Below are 18,343 nucleotides of genomic sequence, written 5' to 3'. Positions count from 1 at the left end.
GCTTTTTGAATAGAAAAATTAAATCACCAGCAAGAACAGAGGCCCATCCACGCAGCCTATTCTGCTTCCTGCTGTCCCGCCTCCAAAGCAGGGAACATGCTGATGGCTCTGTCCAAGAAAGACTGAGAAGTCTTCAGTATTCCAGTACTTTTCTCACTGCTTCTCCAGTCTTTGTTGCTGCTAATAATTGAATGGTGTTATGAGGGCAATTAGCAAAAACTTTAGAAAATCAAGGTACATTTTGTCTTTATCAGGAGTGTAATGAATTATTCATAGAACCTCATCCTGGTTTGTGTTGGAAGGGACCTTAAAGCTCCTCCAGCTCCAACCCCTGCTACGGGCAGGGACACCTTCCACTGCAGCAGCTGCTCCAAGCCCCTGTGTCCAACCTGGCCTTGAACACTGCCAGGGATGGGGCAGCCACAGCTTCTCTGGGCACCCTGTGCCAGCGCCTCAGCACCCTCACAGGGAAGAGCTTCTGCCTGAGAGCTCATCTCAGTCTCCCCTGTTCTGGCAGGTTAAAGCCATTCCCCCTGCCTCAGTTCCTCTACAGACCTCCACAGCCTCCTCTCTTCCCCCACCCAGGACTCCCCTTTAGGTATACAGTAACCCATATAGGGGTGCAAGGGGAGCCAGGCACAGGCCTAGCATACAGCACCAGGGCGCACCATGTCCTGCTTCTCATCAGAAAGCAGGGAAAACTTGTATTCAGCAGCAGGATGTGGAACAAAGAGTTTACTAATGAAAATACAGAACACAAGTAGAGGATGCTAGTTCAAGTGTCCAAAAGCTGAACTATACTTCATATTCAACTTCTTTCTCAATGAAAGCAGTTTCAAGTTAAAATGTGTGGGTCCGAGGTGGAACTTGTTTGTATGTTTTCAATGCTAACGTTTCTCCCAGAAAGCCAAGGAAGAGAAGGTGAGCTGTCTCGTTTCAAGTAGGCTGGCTGCAGCTACTGCACATTGAAATACTCATCTTTTCCTACTAATTGCTGTGTGGGAGTTATTCAGAGAATGAAAGAACCTTTTGTATTCGCTGTCTTACATACCACCTCTAAGACATGGCTCCACTATACTTTGTTACTGCTCTGTGATCAGAGCAGGTTAGTATTTTACTCTATTAGCAATCATCAACAAACCTTCCCTTGAATGATAGAGAGAAAGGCATTCAAAACGGAAACTAGGATTTGATTGTGCAGGCAAGTTCCTGATTCAAGCCCATCTGCTGAAAGCAAGCCCCTCTTTAGTAGGGGGCAAGCATTTAAACACGCCTCTACATCTCTTTAGAGATCTAAATGTGAGTCAGCAGTGCCAATACATCTGAAAGTAAAAACATAAAACTGGAAGGAAGAGTTTAGGAAGCCAAGTCTAATTTCTTAATGTATAAGTGGATCAAGGTCCACCAAAGAAAAAAGGAAGGAAAGATACTGATGGATGAACCCCAACACCCATGTGTGAGACAGTCAGCAAACAGGCTCAAAACTGTGGCTCGAAACTCAGTGGTGTGGGTATTAGGTTCTGAGCATAAGAATCAGGTGAAGAGCACAGGGATGGCAGGAGGGTGTAAAGAGAAGAAAAAAAGAGGACAAACACAGAAGGGTGAATGATGAGGAAGAGGATGATTCCAGTCTCTGTTTAATCTCAGAAACACAAGGGGACCAACTCCTTACATGCACAGTAGTGCCACTCCGCTGAATCCTAAAGCACCCTTTAGGGATGGCTTAGCTCTCTAATTGTGTTCAAAGTGATAACTCTACATTAGAAGTCATTCTTTAGACCAATGTTTATTTCTACATGCCACAAAAAAAGAACCATCCTTAGAGCATCAAAAGAAACCAAATTCAGTATCAATGAAGAAATGTTGCTTTCGGTGGATAGTGCCGCCCTGGATCCATGGGGAATATTCTTTGCGAGCAAGGATATTTGGTTTCAGCATCTTCTGGGAGCAAAGCACTGGGGTTGGAATGAACTTCAGCTATGGAAAAGAATGAGGAGAAATTTTCCATTATAATATTCCTTTTAAATCTATTTAGAAAGAAACGTGTCTATGCAGAACTAACCCATTTAACCACTTTGGGGAAATAACAGAAATCAGCATAATTCCAAAAGCAACCATAAATAGTTGGTGCTTAGGTCAGAATTCCTATAAAGGCATTCCTAATTAAGAACATGGGTCAGCAACAATTTCTCCATCTTGGAAAGCAAACCCTCCTGCTGGGTTTCTCCTGCATTAGCCAGGCTCACAGCAGTTCCTGCTCAGCTTTCTGTGCTCCCCAAGATCTCTGCTCTTTTGGGAATGCATGGGAGAAGCTATAGTGCTCCCAGACTGGAAGTAGGTCCCATGAGAATGAGAGCCAGTTGGCCCAAAGTAGAACATCTCTTAGGTGCTTAAAGTGGAAACTGAGCAGAGAGTTCCCTTCCATTTGCAGAAAAGCCGTACCAGGATCTTAAGGACTCACTTAGTACAGCAAAAGCCATCTGTAATGTAGCCATTAACCCCAAACTGAAGCCTGGCAGAGACAAAGCAATGAAAGGGCTCTTATTTATTGCCATGGGTTGGGCTTTGGCAGTCACCACATGGAACCAGTGCACACTTTCTTACCCATCCTAAAATGTCTATCTGAAGAAGTCCTGGGAAGGAAATCTGAACCATTGAACATGGAACTTGTTCCATTAGAATTTAGATTCCACATAGCCTGGGATGGTGAGTTGGGGTTTAAACACCTTGGTGTAGATCCAGCAGCTGCACCTGACCCATTCCAGTCTGAAATCAGAAAGTGGAAGGCACAGGAATAAACTTTTCTATATTCACATCTCAAACTATAAGAGATCAGGGAGGAGAAAGGTCTGTGCTTGCTTCTTGTGCCACCTTTGTATCTGCCTTGAAGCCATGGGTCCCTGTGCAGCACAATTCCTGCTGTTACCTTTCACACTAGCTCTGTCACATTTGTACCAGCAACCTGGTCTTCTATTTCCTATTTAGAGAACCAATCTAATCTGGATAAGGCCGTATCAAAGAAGACAGAAAGTACACACTAAACCAACTGATTTACCTTCTCCTTTGTTATACCCATTCGTAACATCAACTTATTTTGATAGGCACACAGTAGTGCTGAAGTCTCTAAGTTCTTCTACATTTCCGTGCAGGATCAGCATTGCTGGGAAACAAGCCACAGCACTTGTTATTTCCTGCTGAGCTGGTAGATAACAGAATCTTATGATGATTCAGGTTGGAAGGGATCTCTGGGGGTCTTCACTTTAACCTCCTGCCCAGAGCTGGATCAGGTTGGTCAGGCCACTGTCATCTATTCAACTACTCTCCTGAAATAACCTATTTCCTTATAAATAGCAGCAATTTCCATAGCTGCACCTTGTGTCCTTTGCCTCTTCTTGCTGTGCACCTCTGAGAAGAGTCTCTTCTCTACAACCACCCCTCAGATAGCCAGACAGTGCTATTATTCCCAGCCCTTATTCCCAGGTTGAGCAAAGCCTGCTCCTGCACATAAAAAATAGCTACTGCTATGTCCAGTATCCAACCTAAATCTCTGAATCTCAGCTTTATGAAGCCTGAAAGGCCACCAAGATCATAGCTCACATAAGGGAACATTGAATGTGAGAACAGAATTAGAGACCAAGCTAAAACCTCTTTTGGTAATCTACATTTTACTGTGTGCTGTCACCCCACCATCATATCACATCAGCAGCTAATGGAAGAGGATAAAGAGCTATTAAGGAGCAATTATCCAATGCAATGCAGAAAGGCTGTAGAGGGGATCCTTATTTCTTAAAGCAGCAGGAGAAGAGTTATGAGTGAAGCTAAACAAAGTTCCTCAGTGCTTACCAGAGTAGTTACTCTGCCGACCTCTCCCCCAGCAGAAGTGTACTCGGCACTGCTTCACTACTTCTTCCTTCATTAAGCAGTGAAACACAAAGATAAAGAACCCTAAAGAAATAAGCAGAGAAATGCACAGGGTTTCAGGTGGATTCTCCAACCTGCTGCCCCTTTCCTACATTTTCTGTGCACCACTCAGTTACCAGTAGGTTACACATGGGCAGAGATAGGTGGAACCTGGACCAGAATTGCACCAAGTCCTTTGTCCACATCTAAGGGGAATGGGAAGAGCTTTCTGCAGACTTGGTATCAAAATAACCTGCAAGTCGATGTATCAACCATTTCTGTGCCCAGATGAAAAGGACTGTGCCACCCTGAAAAGGATGAATGTATTGGGACCCATGTCTCGCAAGCATGAGTTTGTGTCTTTAATAGCATATCTATCCCAGCAACAATATTTAAACATTATTATCATCCCACTGCAATGAAGCTTTCCCATTGCAACAGCTAAACACTGTAACATAAAAGCCATATAACATCTTCCCCATGCTTGAACTACATGATGATGCATATTTATTTCTAACCCATGGCCCTAAACTGTTGTATTTATAACAGTATTCCATGCAGATATTACCTTGCAAGGTGTTAAAGATGCTGAAGAGATAAAAGAACAATATCCTCACTGCTCCCCAGGCAAAAAAGGCAAAGCCCCAAGCTAAGCCCAAAAGGAACATCAAGCTGAAAGCACTTTTGAGGTCTTGGAGAAAACTTTGTTTCCAGAACCTGGATCTCTTGTATGTCCTTGATTTCATGGAGTGGATTTGAAGGAGAACAGTGATGAACATGGCTGTGTTGATCAAAAATATTAAGACGATGTAGGCCACAACGGAGATGTAAAACACTGTGTTCTCCTGAATCCAGCAACTGCAAGGAAGGGAGGTAACGTGTTCAGTGAGGAGTTCTGTGAGCAGTGAAACTAAGGAAGCCTGGTTCTCAGTATAAGTGTCTCATATGGTTCTCCAAACCCCAGTAAGGAGCATTCCCTAATGGCGATTGCTTCCCGTCAGTGAGGACATCTTCCACACTTGCCTTTTTTACAGATGTTATAGAAATTCAACAACTTTGAGACATTAATATTTCTGCCAAATTCAGATAAATCTGGCCATTGTTACACAGCTTAATGTAACTAATATACTAATGTTAGTAAATATAATTCTTATTATACTAATATTAATCATTAACTTCATCAGGGTCTGTAGCTATAGAACAAGGGCCAAAGGGTTCATACTAGAACAGGGGAAATTCAAGTTGGAGATAAGGCAGAAGCTCTTCCCTGTGAGGGTGCTGAGGCGCTGGCACAGGGTGCCCAGAGAAGCTGTGGCTGCCCCATCCCTGGCAGTGTTCAAGGCCAGGTTGGACACAGGGGCTTGGAGCAGCTGCTGCAGTGGAAGGTGTCCCTGCCCGTGGTAGGGGTTGGAGCTGGAGGAGCTTTGAGGTCCCTTTCAACCCAAACCAGGCTGGGATTCCATGATTCCACAAACACAAAGAAACCCTGCCTTAGGAAAACTGAGTTAAATACCACTTCATTAGGATAACACAGAGATGAGCCCTGGATAGCTTTTCCTCAGGCATACTTGAGTTTTACTGCCTTTTTTGCTAGAGATGGGTAACAATTTTCCCTCTGAGGTGTCCTGGGTGTGTGTTGCCTCTCTGATGGGATAGAATTCAAATATCCCAGGTAATCTTCCCCAACAAGATTGTGCCAAACAGAAAGCAGGTGGAAAAAATGGAGCATTCTTTACTGGAAAATCCTTCTTTAAAAAGGATGCAAGAATACAGCCTTTTCCCACAGGAAAAGGGAGGATAGTGAGATGAGGTCAATAAAAGAATTAGAAACGATGAAGAGACAGTGATTGTGAATTTTCCTTAAAAAAAAAAAACAAAAAAAAACAGAAACAAAGGTGCAAAACCCAAAGCAATTATTCTGCTTTTAGGTTTTACCAGGAACCTAGAGCATGCAGGAGCAGATACAAATGAGACTGAGTTATACATGAGAATGAGACATATGCATCAAACTGAGCTGATGTCATATAAAGAAAGAGATCTCCCAGAAAGTACACATGGAGTTGACTGGCAGAAGCCCTTCTGTCCTCAAACCCAGTCCACCAGTGTGAGAGTTACTCCATGTAGTAGCTGTACATCCAAACTGATCCAATGAACCAGAATCACTAAAAGGACAGGATTAAGATGGAGGAGAAAAGACAAAAGCCAGAGAAGAGTTGTTCTGGTTATTTCTTGTATCTTTTGGATACTCTGACTATCAAAAAGCTTATACTTACAAATTGCTGAATGGATTGCTCTCTGAGAGTGATCTGTCGCCATAGAAGTCTTTATTTATAATGAGCACAGTAGAAGTGATGAGAGCTGGTATTCCTAGGATGGAAGACAAGAGGAAAAGAAATACTTAGATTAATAAGAAACCATGGAGCCTATGGAAAGAATTCAGCTAATCTCTGACGGGTAATCACAGCAGACTTGTACATCTTTGGATCAAACCTTACGCCTAAGGATCCCTTTGAGATGAGTGTTATTCAGTGCGTGGCAGAGCAGGCTTAATCTCCTTATTTATGTAAATTACAAATGAGTAGGCATGAAAATATCTGTGTTTGCAAAATGTTTGTGAGTGTTCAAACAGCTCCAGAAGGGATCCAATCTGGTTCAATAAAATTAAGTGATCATTATAAAAAGCAGTGTCATGAGATAGGCAGACCGCAGCATTTTGTATTAAGATCCAGTAGAGACAGATGTTTTCCAGGCAGTGTCTTCCCTTCAGCCCACTTTTCCCATTTCCCTTATGTCTTTCAGTCCTGTTTTTTCTGCTGGGGATGGCTGCCACCAACATCACCATCATAGATAGCTGAGAACTATTATGTGCCACCCAAAGTTGAGAGAAAATGATGATGACATTCAAAAGCCTAATAACCCCTTTAAAATGGCATCTCATGGCAACCCAAAACACACAGACCAGATTTTGCTCTGGATCGGTGCTTCTGATAACATCTCTTAAGAGCTGAGCCAGTATTTTGGGTTCTTTTGGTTATGTTTCTCCCAAACAAGTCTCTGATGCTCAGTTCTTGGAGGAAAGGTGAACAAGTTAAATCCTTAGGAGAGTTACGAATGAAAGCCAAATCCACCCCCCATGGGGGAATCATGCATAGAATAGCAGGTAAAAAGCCTACAGAAGGAGATCAAAATCATTTCTGAGCATCACCAGTGCAGAGGTGAAGGCTGTGGGCAGCTCATACTTCCTCAGACACACACACTGCGTGAGATGCCATGATAAATCATCCCTGTAAGAGGGCAGGAGGAGTAGGGAAAGCAGTTCCTTATGCTCACACTTCCACCTTTCCTTGCATATGACCATACAGGGAGCAACTGGTACACCCTACAGAAGAGATGTGCTTACTTACCCCAGCCAGCAATAGAGCATTTTAGGATGTACTTTGGGACGTAGACATTGAAAACTTTGACAAGAGCCAAGTAAAACTGAACAGACTCCAGACACATCCACGTGAAAGCTGCAAGGAGGAAATAGTGAAGGAGCACGGCCACGGTGATACAGAGAGCTGGTTGGTTGAAAGAGGCCAGCCAGGAATTGGTGAGGAAGACCATGTTCAGCATCAGCAGTGCAGCACAAAGGTTGAGAAGGAGTTTTGCAGGGTTGTCTCTCCGCAGCTTTCTAAAAGGAATGGGAAAAGCCACAGGGTTGTCATTGCAGGACTTACGCTGGGTGCATTCACTAGTGCCAAGTAGCACAAATGGGTGTTTGCTGTGTTACAGATTGGGTTCTTGTGGTATGAGATGAACGACAGAGCTGCTGTGAGAGCTGGAGCAGCTCTGCTCTGGAGCCAGGCTGAGAGAGCTGGGCTGGGGCAGCCTGGGGAAGAGAAGGCTCCTGAAGGGGAGACCTGAGAGCAGCTCCAGTGCTTAAAGGGGCTGCAGGAAAGCTGGAGAGGGGCTTGGGACAAGGGCCTGTAGGGACAGGCCAAGGGGAATGGCTTGAACCTGCCAGAACAGGTTAGACTGAGATGAGCTCTTAGGCAGAAGCTCTTCCCTGTGAGGGTGCTGAGGCGCTGGCACAGGGTGCCCAGAGAAGCTGTGGCTGCCCCATCCCTGGCAGTGTTCAAGGCCAGGTTGGACACAGGGGCTTGGAGCAGCTGCTGCAGTGGAAGGTGTCCCTGCCTGTGGCAGGGGTTGGAGCTGGAGGAGCTTTAAGGTCCCTTCCAACTCAAACCTGTCTGGGATTCTGTAAATTGTGTCTACATGAGTGTTTTGTATCAGTGCATAAGTTTACGAAATAACTGAAAGTGATGAACATGGAAGCTGCTGAGCAGTTCAGACCAGTGCTTGTATTGAACCATGAGTATCTGGATCCCTCTTATTTTGCCACAGGTTAAAATTAAGCAACATTTACATCTTCCCTCCTATGCATCACAGTACCAGATATCACCAAAAATGCAGACAGTTGCTTCAAATTCATTATTGCTAAAGGAGTAAAAAGGACATAGGAAAAAGGATCAGACTTACTTAAGGACTAGATATGTCACCAGTGTTATACACAGAAACAGGGAAGAAGCACCACATCCTACATAGCTTATCAGAGTTAATATTCGGTCTTGTGTGGTATCTATCTCTGCCCGGGCCAAGTCCTACGTAACAAGATAAGAAATCACTGTTGTTTGCCATAACAGATAATGAAAATGGATTTCCACCTTTTCACATTGATAAAGAAATTAATTTCCATCCTGCTTACTGTGACTTTTGGAGAGTTTCCATTAATATTCCCATTGAAGGCAAAGGGCTGGCCTTACCCCATCACAATGGCTGTATCCTGCTGGGATTAGACAACTTCAGTCTACTCAGCTTGCTCTGACCTTGCCTATCCCTTTACATTTGTTGCAGCCCATTCTCAGGCAGTCATCTCAGGTTTTGACATTCAACTTTTAGAGGCAGTTTTCCCTGTATTATAGATTTAAAATGACATCTCCCATATTTATATGAAGCTTTATTTTTTGATAGAGCACAGATTCCACTTGCAGGAAGACGTAACTTCACTAGCTGCCACTGACAGGCAGTAAGCTTAACACAGTATTCCCAAGGCAGCAAATAACACATTAACTGAGTTGACCATTGCAAAAGAAGTCCAAACTACATCTGTAACATGAATTTGCCTTGAAGCAAGTCTGTTGTCTAACAGCAAGTCTAAATGTCTAATGGAGACATTTAGAGGACTTTATAGTATAACCAGTTATTATAACTGGTTTGTTTGTTAATGGTGATTTTGACAAACGTGCAGATAACTAACAGCTTGTATAGCTCTGAATCTCCCATCCCTCCCCAAAGCTAGTGATGACTTTGGTTAATGCCACGGGACTCTTGGAGATGATTCACACAATACTTACCAGTAAGACTCCAAAATGGGTAAGATGGTTACAAAAACAGATTGTATAATTCCTATCTGTAGAATCCATTTCACACCCTGACGTATTCCAACCACCCAGTCCATCTGTGTAATAGAGAAAAAGGGAGTTTTAAGCAGAGAGTTAGTCATGCTCAGGCATTTATAGCTCTGCAGCCTGCAGAATGTGTGAATACGAGCTCAAGCTGGTACAGATTGCAGGGTCATTGAGCAGCACACAAGTGAGATTTCACACAGGAACACTTCTGTAGTTGCCTGAGAATCTCAAAACTTGGATGAAAGCCTTTGGTGAATGCAGAAATATTTGAAGTCATTTCTATGCCTGCACACAGAGAAAGCAAGAAGGTAAGGAAGAGTGTGCTGGGCTAGATGACGCTGCAGGATGTGGAAACACAGGAGGCAAGGGGAGAGGGTTTCTTTAGGCAGTGTAGCATTGAAAAAGCTAAATCTTCCCTGGTAAGATTAAGTTTATGTCCCTATTTATGTGGATGTATGACACGCTCAGAGCTTCTGATTCTTAAAAATAGATATTCTAACACCAAGAAGTGCAGAGAAAATGTCTCCCACATGTTCTGAATTAACCCAATACACAGTTCCCTTTCCCTCTCTCTCGAGTCATATTCAAGACTTAACCCCAGCAAAGCCCCACTGACTTCCCTGAAGTAACTATGAGAAATCATCTCACGTTTCCTTTCATTTCTGCTTTTATTTCTTTAGGCTGAGTCTTCTTATTCATGTGGATACATCCCTGTGCAGTGCCACACGTGTCCCCTACTGATAACACTGATTCCTGAGGCAGCAACAAGAATCAGCGACACAGACTCAACAGGACACCCTCAAAGTTGTAAGTTGCAATGTCAAGGAGGCAAAGGCTCTGTGCTGCTGGAGACAGATCAAGCCTGAATCTCTGTAGATAACACTTACTGTTCTTCTGGAAGTCCCAAAAGACACAGTGCACCGCTGCATTCCCCTGGAAGCAGAGAAAAAGGAGGCTGTGACATTCAGTCAATACACCTATAACCCATCTGTACTTGCAGCTGTGCAGGTCACTGGAGATGCCAGCAATTCATTGGGAATCAGATGGATTATATAATTGCAGCCTGCTTTGGGCTGAGAAGGGACCTTAAGGCTTATCCAGTTCCAGCCCTCTGCCACAGGCAGGGACACCTTCCACTAGAGCAGGCTGCTCCAAGCGACTCCCAGTTTTCACCTTGCCCTTTACCAAGGGAAAAGCCAGGAGTCAGTGATTTTCCCAGTTTTAGCAGTCTTCCTCTGTCTTGTAGTATTTAAGGACAGCAGAAAATCTGACAGGTTATCCAGTTTAGAGCAATTCCTATACCCAACCTCAGTGGCTTCATGTGCTATCGGAGATGTTATACCAAATTACCAGTGAATTTCACAAGTTATGACTAAGACTACAATAACAACCTGAGATTTTACACAATAAACCCCCACAATTCTCAGCTTCTATTTTACAATGTCTATGTTCCCATTCTGAAGCCAGGCAGGGAAGACACGTAAGAGCTGAACAGATATAAATGGGTATCCAAAGCAGTGTTTTCTCTTGGGGACATTCTAGTTTATTACTCATGATGCTGCAACAAACTTTCCCAAGGCACAGATTCATTTTCTTTTATTATAGTGTTAATAAAGTTTAATAAAGCACAGAGTTTCCAGGAAGCCACCCTAACAGATAAGCTGATAAGATCCGTGATCTGCAGACTGTCAAATATAATGAGGCAGAGAGCCAAAGATGAAGGTTAGGATGATATTCCATTAAATATTTAATTAGGATAGCTTTAAAAGGTCAAGGAAAAAAGTCTGAGAGGTGCCAGATGGTGGAGTAAAAGTGATAGAAGAGAGGGGGTATCTAGATGAAGTCTCTGGGTACACAGATAATCTACTAGAACTGAATGGAAGGAGCTTATTGCCATAAAAGCAGCATTCTCAAGCTCTCATTAACTTAATCACATTCATCTCATGGACTAATTTGGTTCTGCTTTTAGTTTGCAATATATTCATGTGGAGGCTGGGCAATAAAAACGGGCGACACACAAATGCTAAAGGGGAACTCAGGCACCAAGCTTGACCTGTGCCCATTTAAAAATAACTTAAGGTAGATTTTAGTTTCAAAACATCATTTTGAAACCAAAGAAATTAATTTTGAAGGTATCTGTGCAATGTTTTGATTTCTTTCTCCAGTTTACCTCTTTTGGTGGCTAAACCACTTCACTGAATTTCGAGCAACTACAGATGGTTTCAGTCAAAACCTGCAATTCTTTAGCAAATCAACTGTTCCTTGAAAAAAATCAGATCAAAACAAGGAAACCATGAAATGCCCCTTGTTGCCAAGCATGGATTTAGTAGAGGGGAGATGCAAGCTTTACTAACTGCAGGATTAAACACCAACATCTTCATGGTCTGTGAGGCATTTGGATTGATGATCACAGAGAGGTCAGACAACAAAATGGCCTAAGCTCATTTGTCCTGTTGATGATTTATTGTAAGGCTAAGTGAAATAGGCTCTACTTCAACATGTCTCTGATGAAATGAACACATCCTACCGTATTAGGGTCTATGTGCTGAAGAGTAATAGTCACAGGCTCCTTAAGGGTCTGAACTGATGCATTTTCAATGCTGGCACTCACAACATAAGTATTCAACCTCTCCTTTGTTAAGCTGTCATCCTGCAGTGGGAAAATACACACATGAAAAGTAAAACCCAAGCTCTTCCCTGCTTCCATTTTCTTTGACTGTATTTTTTTGAATGCATGAGATGCCTGATGTAATTTAGCCACTTGCTACTTCATTAGAAAATGTAATTAGCTGCATATTCAGGCACAGTCTCCACATCAGCTGAAGCAAAACAGATTTCAGATGCATCGTCTGGATTGAGAAAACTGTATAATCATTTCAGTACATCAGAACATCCAGTTGTATATCATTAAGCTCATTAGACAGCAGACACAATGGGGAGTGCTGCTTCTGTGTGAAAAGCATTGCTCAGCACACTGTATTGCTCCATCATACCAAAAGAAATGTCTCCTTTTTAAATCACATTCATCCACTCCCCTCTGAGATAAGAAAACAGCAAGTAGTAGAATACCCTAAATTCTGTTAAACTTGAATGAAGACATAAATCTTGAAGTTATTTCAATGCTATTTGACATGTGCTATGGCTATTTGACATGTACTATGCATGTTCCTTAAGCAAGGGCTCACCAGCAGGGGAAGATTAAGGGAAGTTCTTTTCCTGCAGAAGTATTAGAACAGCTTCAGCTACAGACAATGGTCTGAGGTCTACAGACACCTCTCTGAGCATCCTTGCTACAGAGAAGGTTTTGCTGCCTGGGAACATTTTCCCTGCACAGTTCTTAGTGCTCCATCAGTCTGATGTTAAATGTGTCCAGAACAGATGAAACTATTGGGTTTTTTCTTTAGCACACATTAAGAACAGCAGAACTGATTCCTGCTGTGTTAGTATTTGGTAGGAGTTGTAGTTACCACAAAGAGTGAAGTAGTGCCAAAGAAGTTAAACTGGATCTTGGAATGCTTCTCTGGGTCAGAGTGCTTGATCCCGAGGAATTTCTTCAGTGACTCTGGCAAAAACACCGAGGCCAAGGCCTCTTTAAAAGGGTTTTCCTGAATGTTGATCTACAGGGAAGAGAGATGGTGTGCTCAGAGCTGCTTTCCTCAGGTCAAATATGTCATGGTACAACACAGCGGGATTGTCTGGTTGAGTCAGTGGCCCCCGAAGTGATATTTTGCTCTCACCTTGAGATCCAGGCCTCTGTTGTAGGAGGTAACACCAAAGGCCAGTCCTCCAAATGTGCTGGGGTCTGGACGCATCACCAGCAGAGCCATGGAAGTGGTTATGACCGATGTATTTCTTTCCATGTAAGTCACCTTATAGCCCATCTCCTCAGTTGTCTTCAGGATACTTTACCAAGAGCAACAGCAAGAAGGAAAAGAATTAAAAAAGATACATCTCTTGAAATGTTCTGCTGGCTTCTTAATACTCATCCAGGAGAAGAGAAGCAGTTAAAAACCTCTGTTCTGATTTATGACTACATGGAGCAATCACTAGAGCAGAATGGATCCACTAATGGATAGATGGCATTTTGTGTGGCACAGGATCAGATGATGGTTGAGTTAGCATGTTGCAAGCTAAAAGTGTGGTAGGTGAATGATACCCTCCTATGGGGACAACACAAAGTGGTTCTGGCAAGACCCTAAGTTCACACCCAGTCAAATATTGCATTTCATCTGGCAGGCAGTAACTTGTAAAACCTGCTGATTTGATTGTCTGCAGTCCATCTAATTGTACCCCCAGCTGCAATATCAGAGCCAGAATAATACAGTCTGCAAGGGACCTCTGGAGACCTGACATCCAGCTTCTGGCCTCCCCCAGGCAGGGAATACTTTAAACATAGGTCATTTGATCAGGGTCTTGTCCAGGAAAGCTTTGGATATCAGTGAGGATGGAGATTTCCAGGCTTTCCAGGCCCTGCTATCAGTGGGCTTTTTCTAAGTAGAGAAGAGGCTGGAATCTCAAGAAAGCAGTAAATTAAGGTTACTTAATGCTCATGGGTATTAAGTATCAGAGGCAGTTCCACGTCTTGTTTGGCCTCCCTTAAGGTTATTCAGCAGCATGCAATAGGGATAATACCCTATTGAAAACCTGCAAGAGAGCTGCCCCCAGGAGACTAAAGGAAAACCTTCCTGTCCTTCTTTGCTCTGATCTCTTCATGCATCATCAGTCCCAGACACACAAGGAGCCTCACAGCTGCCCTAGAGCTGCAAAGCCTGGAGTTCAACTTCCCCAGAATATCTGGGATGCAAAGTCTCTACTGAGGTCTGGAAGAAGCAGCATAATAGCTCTCTCTCATGAGGATATCATCATGGTGGGACCCAGCAGGCATCATCACAGTGGTCATGCTCTTTGGTGTTTTAAGTGAGGTCTGGTTGATGGAAAAGTGAAAATATCAAAGATTGGAGTTGTGAAGGCACTATTATTACAATATGCACCTACCAACTCATACCCCTAAGGGTTAGGAATCCAGGGCCTATAAGAACATCATCTGTGTCCCTAAAACTTTGTATTTCATAGGAGAAATCACAGTAAACATTTCACTTAAGCCCCCTCCCAGCCTATTTGAGAAGGCAGAGGTGTTGAGTGCTGGCAGCTATCACAGCCCCCTCTCCACACACTGCAGTGCAGTAGACTTTGAAGGGGGAGCATAGAGCCAAAAGGATCACGATGCTGCTCACTGCTTTCTCCCTGACAGGTTTTCTAAGCTGTTTTTGGCTACTCCTCCTTGCAGCTTCCTGAGTTTGAAAGGGCAACGCAGAGGTGTCCAGTGCAAACAACTGGCTTCTTGCCTACCCTATGCCTCACCTAGAACTTAAGTGTGATGTTAACTTTCCTTGCTTTGGATATTTCTTATTGACATTTATTAAAGTACTGGTTTACCTTAAGTAAAACAGAAAATCACTGATAATCAGGCTTTAAAATGAGAGATGCTGAGAGACTTTAATACAATGAATGCAGCACCCTTACACTGTTGGTTAGCAGTGGTCAGTGGAATGTAGGATAATCTCTCCTTTTTGGAGCCTCAGGTTGCCCAGTAAGAAGTGGGTAAGCTGCCATGGCCAGATCAGAGATGGGTGAACTTTGTACTTGCATTTACCTTTGAAGAGGCTGCAGGAGTTTTCTGAGCAGACATTTCAAAACCAAGTGGTTGAGTTACCTTTAAATAGGCAGTTGAGTCACCTTTAAGATCGCAAAGGATAGAGATGTTTTCAAAGTTATCTAGCAACTTCAGTTTTAGCATGTGTGAGGATCAAATAATGGGTGTAGGATCCTAAATGTAGATTTGGAAGCCCTCGGTGCTGGGATGTGAAGATCACCTTGGAGATGAGATGGCAGCTCAGCAATCTTTATGCTCTGCCTCCAGGCTGAGATGCCCACAGAGAACAACCCTGATGGTAACTTCTGCAAAACTGTTGCTGATAAAAGCACCTTTGCCAACACAATAACCGATTTCTACTGCTAAGAATCACAAACATGTTTAAGATCCAAGTACGGATATTGCTAAGTCTTATGGTGCTATTTTAATGGACTACTCCATGGTATCATTGTAGCTTAGGAAGCCACTTCTGGGTGTTACCTTACTTACCTATTGGTCACTTTTCTCATGTTCTCATCTTCTATTTCTTGCAGCAAAATATAGTTTAGTATAGACAATACGGACTCTGCGAGTGCCATGCTCACATCTGCCAGCCTTACAATCTCAGAAACTTTACTTGTGATGATTTCTAGTTCTTCCATTTGCAGGGTTGCATTTGGCAAGAGGTACAGAATCTGCTCTGCAACATCCTGTGCGTTCTCTGAGGAAAAAGAAGAAAGTACAGGTGTTTTATGTGTGGCATAGCTATGTGTGTAGCTGCACAGTCTAGCTATATAGCACCATGTCTCTATGTTAAAGCAAGGAATTGGTCTGCTTCTGTTCTCTTTCCATATGGATATAATGCTTCCAATCTATTACAGCATTATGTCCTAAGAGTAGCTCAATGAGCCCTCAACATATCAGTGAAGCTGGCAAAAACCTGGATATCTCAGCTTGTATGTTTGAGGAATCAGAATATTCTCACCTCCTTTTAGATGCTAAAGATTACCTGTAAACAACATTTACTTTTAGCTTTGGTCATGCTCACAAGCAGTTTGGAGTTCAGATTTACACAAGTTCTTCCTATCTGCCCAAATGCTGCTTGACTGGGACAGCAGCAAAAGCCATTGCTGAATGATAGAGTCTGAAAAGCTGTATTTGCCATTCACCATCTCACCATCTCTCCGCAGTGTTTTCATAGAAGCAGTTTTGCACCCAGGGACTCAAACAGCCTGTATGCAACTGCACATCTCTTTCGAGGCTCTGTTATTTGATGCCACTGCTGAGTAGGTGGATGAGCAATGGTATTGGTTTTGTTCACCATTCAAACAACTTGTACTGTTTGCATAGCTTAGCAAAGATGTAATCAGGCGGTTAAAGTTCACCTTAGAGCTTACATGAATTACAGCACAAACTTCTTGCTTCCATACACTAATCAGTGCTTCTCTGTACAACATTATCAACTACTTCAATGCAGTAACAGACAGGCAAAACCTGTCATGTTATTCAGCAGTTATTCACTTTGTTCTAAATCTAACCTCTGATTTGAGACAAGTCTTCAAAGTGATTGCTAGAGAATTTTGAAGCACCTGCAAAAATCCATCTATATTAAAACCACTTTAAGATGCCCAGGTGAGCAGGATGCACATGAAACAACCTAATTGCTTTGGTTCTTCAGATGTCTAGCATAAGCATTACCTGAGTATAATTGTTTTTACTTTGATTCACTGTATCACTGAAGTATTTGGTGCCTTACCTTCTGTTATCATGATATTGTGGAGGTCTAAGATATTATTTGGGAGTTCTTCCAGTAATCTACATTCAGTCAAATCTGGTTTCCTCCAAAAAGCTTGCTCAAGGTCAATATTAATTCCACTGAAAAAGGAAAACAGTGTACATTGTTACAAGAAAAATCCATGTACTAATGGATGTTCATTTCCCATTCAAGTACATTCAGTGTCATTACTTAGCCCAATTTTAAAACTGACTTACAAGCCAGATCTCACTTAGCACTCATTTAGCAGAGTGGGAGCAGAGCCCAAATGCCAGAGCAATTTGAAATGCACCTGGAGGTACTGGAAGTCAGAGCTGTGAATGGATGGCACAAAACACTACCGGGCATCCGTTTCCCCCCCTGCTCAAGCAGAGTCAAGTGCTGCTTGTGCTTGCTGCAGGTGATGAAGTGATGCAACCTGCGCTGGAGCATCCCTGCACACTCCACATCTTCCTTGGCACGGCGTTGATGTGCACCACGGCACGCTGCCATCTGCTTTCCCACCGCTCCAAGCTTGGCTCTCCCTCCCATTATCCCATGCAGGAACCAAAAGGAGATGATTTTGTCACTCACCAGCTCCTCTCAGCAGACTGCAGAGGGTTTTTCCTGCAGCTCACCTTCGCTTTGGCCGCTGGCTTTGTTAGTGGCCAGGAGTAATTCCCCTTGTAGGTTGTGTGGGAAAAGCTTTCTGGACAATCCATGAGGGCTGAGGAAGAAACACATAGAATACCTTATAAAAGATAGAATAACTGAAAGGTAAACACCACCCCCCAACACACTGCTCTCTGGCCTCCTTTCCTGTTGGGAATGAGCTGCAATCTGCACACTGGAGAGGAGCATTTGACAAGTTAACTGGCTGCAAGAGAGCAGTTTGCTGAAGTATTTAATCTGTTCTTCTACAACCTTCTCTTTTGCTTGGCAAGGTCAGTTCTCAGGTAAAGCATTATTCTCCCAGCATCACCAACCATATTTAATAATGTCAGAACATCCTTCAGGCTCCTCTATTTGAAGGTGCTTTCACACTGCTCCTCATTATCCCCTCAGTGTCCTTCCTCCAGGCTTTTTTTGGCTGCAATAAATAGGTGATCTTTTGTAAGTCTTTGGTATAAGACGTGCTTTTGAAGTCCAGGTACAGCTTTATAGCTCTTCTCTCTGACTTGCTTCTGTGTTTTAAGGAACAATAGAGATTGCAACCAAACCAGCAAAGAGAGTGGGACTGGAGAACTTGAAGAGGGACTTTTTATAAGAGCAGGCAGTGATAGGACAAGAGGGAACAACTTTGAACAGAAAGAGGGTAGGCACAGGTTAGATATATGGAAGAAGTTCTTTACTGTGAGGGTGAGGAATATCCTCAGAATTACAAAACATGTGGTTTCCAATGAGCTTTTAATGAAGTATTATCTTACCTATTGGCGTGACAGCCACATCTTCAGGTTTCACATACAAAGATAATAGTCCCTCTTCGTAAGTGCCATTCAAGGACTGCTTGATCTTGAGCCTCAGGACTTCTTGTGTTTCAAGTGATGTAACCTTTATAATGGCCTTACAGATGTAGCTACAAGCATGATACACAAACAAGGCCACCAT

The 18,343-nt window shown here is 43.1% G+C and overlaps 1 protein-coding gene across 1 annotated transcript; it reads right to left on the bottom strand.

Moving 5' to 3' along the window:
* Positions 1-1,772: 1,772 nt before the first annotated feature.
* Positions 1,773-18,343, bottom strand: ADGRG4 (adhesion G protein-coupled receptor G4). The gene is made up of 16 exons (XM_034063814.1): positions 18,163-18,343; positions 17,330-17,462; positions 16,739-16,857; positions 15,493-15,703; positions 13,088-13,253; positions 12,818-12,967; positions 11,878-12,000; positions 10,238-10,283; positions 9,297-9,400; positions 8,422-8,543; positions 7,305-7,573; positions 6,174-6,267; positions 4,469-4,758; positions 3,844-3,945; positions 2,605-2,766; positions 1,773-1,977 (listed from the first exon to the last, which is right to left on the bottom strand). The coding sequence occupies exons 1-16, from the start codon at positions 18,341-18,343 to the stop codon at positions 1,850-1,852; spliced, it is 2,400 nt and encodes a 799-aa protein (XP_033919705.1). The 3' UTR covers positions 1,773-1,849.

The sequence above is a fragment of the Melopsittacus undulatus genome, chromosome 6, assembly GCF_012275295.1.
Source record: "Melopsittacus undulatus isolate bMelUnd1 chromosome 6, bMelUnd1.mat.Z, whole genome shotgun sequence".
NCBI classification, from domain to species: Eukaryota; Metazoa; Chordata; class Aves; order Psittaciformes; family Psittaculidae; genus Melopsittacus; species Melopsittacus undulatus.
The sequence above is the reverse complement of the archived record's forward strand: the minus strand, read 5'-3'. Positions and strand labels throughout refer to the sequence as shown.